This window comes from Egretta garzetta, unplaced genomic scaffold (genome assembly GCF_000687185.1).
Source record: "Egretta garzetta isolate BGI_Z169 unplaced genomic scaffold, ASM68718v1 scaffold7, whole genome shotgun sequence".
In the NCBI taxonomy this organism is placed as follows: domain Eukaryota; kingdom Metazoa; phylum Chordata; class Aves; order Pelecaniformes; family Ardeidae; genus Egretta; species Egretta garzetta.
In genome coordinates, this window is record NW_009260350.1 from 962,002 (window position 1) to 970,329 (window position 8,328).

An 8,328-nucleotide genomic window follows, 5' to 3' on the forward strand; every position below is an offset into this window, starting at 1 on the left:
ATGCCAACCCCCTGGAGAGACACTGAGACGGCCATCTTCTCAGCGCTGTTCCCTCCAATCACTCATGCAGTGAATCAGCCATCACACTTGTTATTAAAAATCCCAGTGTTAGCTGTCAAATTCTAAGTCATCCTCTGAGGTGCTCAATATGTCCTACATGGTAATAAGTGACATTTTACTGAGCACTCAACACCTTCAAGTTATAATCCCCAAATTCAAAAGGTCCTTTTCCTACATTTTTGTGAAGCACCACGTATAGTAGAAAATGACTGCTGAATGTTGACTGTGTTAAATAGCAGCACAAACTATTTCTACTCGTTAGAAGTACAGAATATTATACTGTGAATTTAAAAGTGTAAGACATGGATGTAACAAGTTGCTGGGCACCAGCTAATGGGCTAAAATTTTAAGAACAATGCTTATAATGAAGATGCTCTATTAGCTGTGGCCAGGTGAGTTTCAAGGATGCCAAGGTCCCAGTCAGAAACTCCTAAGTTCTAGCACTGACTGGTTCTAATGATGGCTCTGCTGTGACCTTTACTAGCCTCAGAGTGTAAGCCTGTAAGACGCTGGCTATGCCACTGAACCTTCTAGAGCTCTAGAGCTGCAGAGCAGTTTGAATACAAAGGGTGAGCCCCACAGGGTCTGGAACCTGACATCGATATGGGCAGGGAGCCTCTGCTCAAACTCAGCTAAGGCTGCATGCAAATCTCATCTGTTCTTGGCATGCAGCATCAGAACCCTTCTAAGAAGAACCCAGTTATTTATGGTTACCATTTGGGCAGATTGAGTAGCTGAATATATGAAACCCACCTACACCGCAGATAACAGTGCTTTGGGGGAAGGGGGCTGTACTAAGCAGTGGCTGCATTTGACAGTTTCTCCAAGATCAGCTGAGTTGTCTAAAGCCAGCCCTGAAAGCAGCCCTGCTGGCAGATGTTGGAGGGAAACAACAGAAAGCACACCAGGGCTAATACCACAAAGGTATAGCTCCTCTTTTTGGCTTATCAACAGAAACAGAGGGCACAATACCTCTCTGCCCTCCATTTTGTAGCATTAGAACCTGTTCCAATTTTCTATCCGGAGAAAGTGGGAAAACAAATACTCAAGCTTATCCATATTCATAATATCTTTGAAATATCAACCTCCATAGCTGTGAGCTAGTCAGGCACTAATTAGAAAGGAGAAAAACAGCACAGAAGAATGTAGTAATTTCACCTGACCTTGATTTCTATGCCTTAGTTAATCATCTGTGAAATGGAGTACTAATATTTACCGGTTCTGCAGGGATCTAACAATGATAAATCAATTGAAAAGACATTGATCAATCCCAAAGAAAAGCCCCAAATTCAGGTATAAGTTTCTACAACAAAGATCCTTTGCACAAATATTTATACCTCCTTTTAGAAAAGTATGTTTTTGACTGAGAACTCAAAGTTAAACTGCTGGCCAGAAAGCTTTGGGGATAAAATCCAGTTAGTGTTTAATCTCTCAGATACAGGTCTTACATTTTACTCCTCAGTGTGAAGAAAACGTATGTCATTTGAACTGAGCTGTATACACGCATGCTTCATTACACAGTAACCATGAAAAATTAGGCTTACATTTAGTAGTATGTTTAGATCATATAGTCTCTGTTTGCACAAAAAGAGATTTTTTTTAAATGTAGTGAAGAAAGCAAGCTTACAACACTAATCTGCTTTGTAAAACCTTTGACTGATTAGATGGAGACTGAATGATAAATGAGACTACCTCAGCAGTGACCTGGTGTTATACCACAGCTGCGAGGGCTGCAGCTTCCACATTTACCTTTGTCAACATGATGTAACGTTTAAACTTTGGGACTAGCACAGGTCCTCACTCAGCCAACAGCAGTGAAAAATCAAACTTGTATAAGCAGTCATTCTACAGCAGCATCCCCGAACAACAGCATCTAAATTACAGTTGGACAAGAGGCTTCACATTGAGTTATGAATTCTTTCCTTAAAAGAAATCTTTCTCCAAGAGTCACACTCAGCTATATCTACTGATGAGCTGTCTACTACATCATCTTTTTCCCACTTTTGAAATATATGTATATATGCGTATGTGTGGGTTAGGGTTGTGTGTGCTCTCAAAGTTATGTCTGTATGAGTTACATGAAGCTTTATGAATTTGGGGTATAAGGCTACAGGGCAGCTGTACTTGTAATCCCTTTCTGATTTGTCCATGAAGTATCCTGTAATCAGAATCCGGGGTTAAGCATGATTTTAGCAGCTTCAGAATTCATTACAGAATCCAACCCTTTGCTACAGAGCTGCCCTGCAGAAACTAAGTTCCCAGCTTTTTTAGAGCTAGGAACATAATCCTTGAGAGGACCAGACTGGTAGCTCAGGCCAGTCCCCTGAAATCACAGGCAATCACGTGACAGATGTTGTTCCAAAGGATACACCGAACATCCTTCCCATATATACCACATACCACAAGATATTTATATCCCACAGCAAAAGGGGAGCCCCAGCTGTTACAGCTCTCAAGATTATTTTCAAATCTCATCTTGCACATGAACTAATTGCTCACCTACATCTGTAAACAAATTCCTTGGAATTATAGCTTTGAATTCTCCACTACTCCCACTCATGTCACAGGAAGGCCATTCATCTGTGCTCAGTGCCATGAACAGCAGCAGCTGCATAGGTAGCCCAAGGTATTAGCACAAGCTCCCTGATATATCCACCCAGCTTCTGGTAGTCTGAACCTAAAGGTCTTTCAGACCCAGAGAATGTATCCATTCCTTTACATTTAAGAGCAAGTGTTTTTTCTTCTATTCATTTAAATTGCTTTTGGACTTGAATACACTTCCAGCAATGTATTGTAGCAATGAATTCCTAAGTTTAACCATGCATTGCATGAAAACACTTCCTATTGCTTTAAATTTTCTGCCAGATAATTTAATTTGGTGTGCCATAAATCTGGTGTCAAGGGAACGTGCGAATAACCACTCTAATCACTTTTTTCCATGCACTTTGTGATGTTACAGAAATCTGTTATAACCAGTTATTCATCTGTTTCTTTTCTGCACTGAAGAGCCCTAGTCTGTCATTGGTTCTCACCTGGAAGCTATTCCGTATCTCTAACATACCTCAGCACTTTTTTCTCCATCAAACTTTACTACTTCTGATACCAGCCTGCCTGAATCAGAAGGACCGGAACCGAAGAAGCACATACAAAATATTTGTATTTTTGCTTAACATGTTTTCTGCTTTGTCTTCCACTTCGTTCCTAGGGTTCTTCTTGCCTTTTTGATGGCTACTGAACATTCACAGAACTATCCCAAGTGACTCCAGGAGCTCCTTCCTAAGTGGTAATTTAAAGTCTAGCAGAGCATGATGTCAGACTAATAATGATAATATAAATATAAATTAAAACATAATTAGAAGTACTAAATACTAACATGCTTTTCTGGTCCAGCTTTACTTAGAAGAAAGGGAAAATACTTGAGGTTACCCGGCTTTGTACTGAAACGCGTTGCTGAGCTAACAGATAAACTATTCTGTCAGATCTATCAAGCACAGATAATCACTGATGGAAGAGTAGGACAAATACAGAGTAAGAAACCCCTATGTTAAACAGAACCCCCTAAGTTAGACAGATACTCATTCAGGGGATCAGTTGGTTATGGCAGAGAACAGTTTCACTGCTTTCATTGCCTGTTGGACCTTATAGACGTGGATGACAGTGTGATTATACAACTGCCGTAACTCAATATTAATTAAAACTCTCACTTAATATTCACATGGGATTATATTATCTTTAAACCAACTTTCTAATGGCAAGGGCACAGAGACACTTGTACAAAGTTCCATATACCCGAATTACATCTAGCAGCATCTTTGACATAGGTTCTCACTAGTAACACTGAGAGAAAATCCATTTTATATTGGCAGTCAAGAAAAGGAACTTACAGGGGAAAAGAGGTTGTTGTTCTTTACCTTGTGCTGACTCACTCATAACACCAGATGAAGCTACATTAATCTTGACATTGTCTTCAGAGCAAGGTGCAGTAGAAGTTTCACTGCCACAGGGGGTTTGAGCACGGAGAGACGACTGACTGCTAAGCTGAGAGATACCTGGAGTAGATATCTTGTTTATCTTCCTGATAAGTGGACTGCATCGTGCTTTCCAGGTGCGTTTCTGTACATAGACGAAAAAGTGAATAAAAGGAGGGGTTTTCTATAGCCATTTGACAACAAAGAATCGTATTTCTGTAACTAATTCCAATATGGGATTGTTCTGGTACTCCTGTAACCTCACAGATTTTTCCCCAGTGACTTCAGACAAGCTAGTGATTTGTTGGGTAGGACCTCCTTCATTTTGTTATCTTTCTTCAATACTCCTCTACTATAGCATTAATGCCATCAGATTAAGCTAGTTTGTAAATGAGTAACACTGCAGCTGCAGAGGGTTGGTAATAGAGCAACCTTCTCATGTACAGGGAAGAATAGGTCAAAGTGGTTTGATAAATGTTCAGGTCTCCTCCCAAGACCCAATAACCTGGTAAATGAATTTCCTGTCAGGAATGCAAAGCTGAAGTCTGAAAGCAGACTGAATTCTGCAGGCTTGATAATCAGAACAATATGTATTATAATGCAAGTGCCCCGAAGGAACCCAATATTTCCACTAGAAATTTCATATCAAATATGAAAAGCAGTCTTCAAGTAATATTAGTATAAATGACACAAAGGAAATTGTCATTAATTCAAGGAGTTAAAAAAAGTCTCAGCAATGTAAACGCTAAAAGACACATCAGGACTGACATGCACTTTGTTTTCTTCTGCTCATGTTCATTTGGACCTGACTTCAGAGAACTGGTAAGACTGTATGGAAAAATCAGAAAGCCTCATATTTATAAATGACCTTGTTATTTACGTGACTTGCTGACTTTCCCTCTCTGTTTGCTAACAGCATGAGGAATATTTGCATAAAACCACATTTCTTGTCTTTTAAAAGTTTCACAACTTTTGCTGCTTATTCCCCAGTAGAAATCACAATCTTCTATTGAATCATTTTCATCATTATGTCATGAGGGTACATGCTGCAGGTGTTGACAAATAACAAGACCAAATAGCCTGCATGTAACAACAGCTCATATTTCTAAGTGCCTCACCTGGGGTTCTAAAAGCACTTCACTAAACTTGTTTCATTTATCCTTACAGGGGCAAAGCAAGGAACTAAAAGCTTAAGCAAACTGCTGAAGATCAAAATGTAAGATGTGCTACAGAGTGAGAAACCCACTGGTTCTTTATTGAGTTCTCCTAATTATACTCCTAAGCATCACTCATTCCCCCTTCATTTTCCTCCAGTCACTTCAACAGCTTCAATAAGAAAAGTCTCTCTGTGGTTTCAGAAAGATAGTAAAACAGTTACCAAGCGTTACAGATAATGTTCTGATGTTTAATTTCCTCTCAGGTATTAAATTTATTTTTCTTTTAAAAGGCTTTCATCTGAATTGCTTGTTTGCTCCTTTCCTTGGCTTTGCTTTGAATGTGGCAAGTGAATCCTGCTTTCTTTAAAGGCTTCAACATTTGGAATTTGTTTCCAAATTTAGCTTTAAATTCTGTGTAAAAAGGCAGCCAAGCAAATCATGACTAGATTTTACTAGAATAAGGCCTCTAGGATACCAGTCTGAAATCCCCATTTGACTGGAAAAGACCTATTTGTGTGAACAAGTACTGCTACATGACCCTGCGTCATAAAAAGGGGGAAAATGCAAATAAGAGGCTAGTTATATTTTAGCTGAATATTGAACCCTTCCCACATCAGTACTGATCACTAAGACCAAGCCACATTTTCAATTAGCTACATACTGTTCTTCCTATTACCTTGTATCAAATTGTTATTCTTCAAAACCTAGACACAGAAGTACTCTGCAGTCACAAGATCTAGAGCATAAAATGTGGTATCGGGGAGTTCAATTAAGCAGCAGAACAAATGACAGAAAAGTTTGATTTTGTCCCAAGGAAGAAATTAACAAGGAAGTTACCTTTGTGTTTGTAATAAAGAGCTCCCACATGTATCTTGCTAACTTTTCCTCTTTGATTTCTTTTACTGTTTTTTTACAGCCACCAGGGTCCCTAAGCGAAAACAATTCAATTAGTTTTCCATTTTGAGTGTCTTGTTTTTATTATAAGTTCTTTTAAGAAATGCAATAATTGGAGAGTAAATGGTGGCTGCCTGCTATTATGATGCATGTCTTTGCTTATAAGAAATGGAAAGAAAACACAAGGTGTATAAGCCATGAGTATGTTACAGTCACAAGTGAAGAAACACTGAAAGAAAGCACAGTCATTCTACAAACTATCATGCATGTACTGGGTCAGATTCTCAACTCATTCTCAACTTCGTCTGTGCAAGTACTGAAGAATTTTGTCCAGTACAGCAAGATTTCACGGATACAAATGACAGCAGGTTCATGCAAGTTTGATTTTTCAGTGCTGTTGGCTGAGTGAGGACCTGTGCTAGTCCCAAAGTTTAAACGTTACATCATGTTGACAAAGGTAAATGTGGAAGCTGCAGCCCTCGCAGCTGTGGTATAACACCAGGTCACTGCTGAGGTAGTCTCATTTATCATTCAGTCTCCATCTAATCAGTCAAAGGTTTTACAAAGCAGATTAGTGTTGTAAGCTTGCTTCCTTCACCACATTTAAAAAAAAAGTAATCTCTTATTGTGCAAACAGAGACTATATGATCTAAACATACTATTAATGTAAGCCTAATTTTTCATGGTTACTGTGTAATGAAGCATGCATGTATGCAGATGAGTTCAAATGACGTTGAGGAAGAGTGGTGGTTAGGGACAGTAACAGAGAGCAGAAGGAAGTATGTAACAAGAGATTGCACTACTTCAGAACCTGGAAATTAATCCAGAGCCTTCTGCATTTATACTCTGCTGCCAGCCTGTATCCGTGAGACTTGCTGACAAACTGTTTCTTTTATCCCAGTCTATTGGTTGGTTCTCGTATGTAAAGGGGTGAAAAACCCATCCACAGTACATACTGGGTTGATTCTCCCCTCCAATCTATCAGGCTAATTCTATAAACTGCTGCTCTGCCACCTCTGTTGTACATAGGCACAGTTTGTCTTGACTAAGAATATACAGAGAGAACAGGACAGCTTTGCAAAGCTCTGCCCTGCAAATCAGAGCGTAAACTGTTCACTGTTTTACCAAACACTCATGAATAATTTAAATACATGTTATGTCAACATGATTATATTGACTTAAAATGTTTGGAACTTAAATTAGTATTTACTTTTAACAGTATAAAAGTTCAGAAGCAATGCATCTTTTACAAGTACCCATCACTGTCATACATAATTGATGGGATAAAACCAGCTACTAAATATCACTTAATAGCTAGCTTTGTTCTGTAATTATAATATATATGGAATTTCTGTTGAGTTCACTGGGATAATCCTCCAAGGGAAGACTATAGGAATATACATACATATATTACTACATGTATTTAATTTGCATAAATATTAACCAAAAGAGAAAAAGGAAAGAAAACACAACTAAATTTGGGTGGGATAGCTCAGTATTTTCTTCTAGTTCTGTAACTTGCAATAATAGAGGACCATGCTATGCTCCTGATTTGACTGTACAACTCCCTGCTGACTGCATGGGGGCAAGGTCAATGCAAAATTTATTTATGTTGCACAGCATGGAACTAATAATATTTCACTCAAATAGTTATTACTTGAAAGAAGGGAAATAACAACATATAAAAGACAAAAGATCCCAAAGTCCTCATTCCATTTACTATCATGCATTGGGCACATACGTTGGATTCCAACAGGTTAATATGGAATGCATCGAACTGTTGGATTCAAGAGTCAAAGCTTCCAAAAGCCAGTGTATGGCACACAGCTGTCGGAAAAGACGTTCGCTGCAAAGAGAAACAAATGGGTTACACTATAGAGTCAGGGAAACAGTCAAACTGGCATCACGTTGGCTGAAATAAATATATCTAAGCATTTCCGTAGCAGATTTTTTTCTTCATTATTCCAGTGAAGTCTAGACAGCTCTCAAGGTTTTTGTAATGTTAATACATAATTCTGAACCCTGAAAGCATAGTTTCGGATGTGAAATTTTCAGTGGACTCATTTTGGCAATGTGCTCAGTGCTTCCATACCTATGAGGATTCCAGCATTTATCCCTTATGGGATTCTGAATCAATAACTGTAAGAATTCTCATGAATCTGTATTGGGTTTGTGTGGCAAGGTCTTGGTAGCGGGGGGGCTACAGGGGTGGCTTCTGTGAGAAGCTGCTAGAAGTTTCTTCTGTGTCT

At 38.8% G+C, this 8,328-nt stretch overlaps 1 protein-coding gene across 1 annotated transcript in view; it reads right to left on the reverse strand.

The window, feature by feature from the left end:
- The window catches only part of CCDC60 (coiled-coil domain containing 60), a 65,863-nt gene that overhangs the window by 8,099 nt on the left and 49,436 nt on the right, over positions 1–8,328 (reverse strand). The window contains exons 6-8 of the mRNA XM_009642887.1: positions 7,821–7,925; positions 6,023–6,113; positions 3,945–4,173 (exon numbers count right to left, since the gene is read on the reverse strand). Of these exons, the coding sequence (XP_009641182.1) occupies positions 3,945–4,173; positions 6,023–6,113; positions 7,821–7,925 (425 nt within the window). The remainder of the gene's footprint in view (positions 1–3,944; positions 4,174–6,022; positions 6,114–7,820; positions 7,926–8,328) is intronic.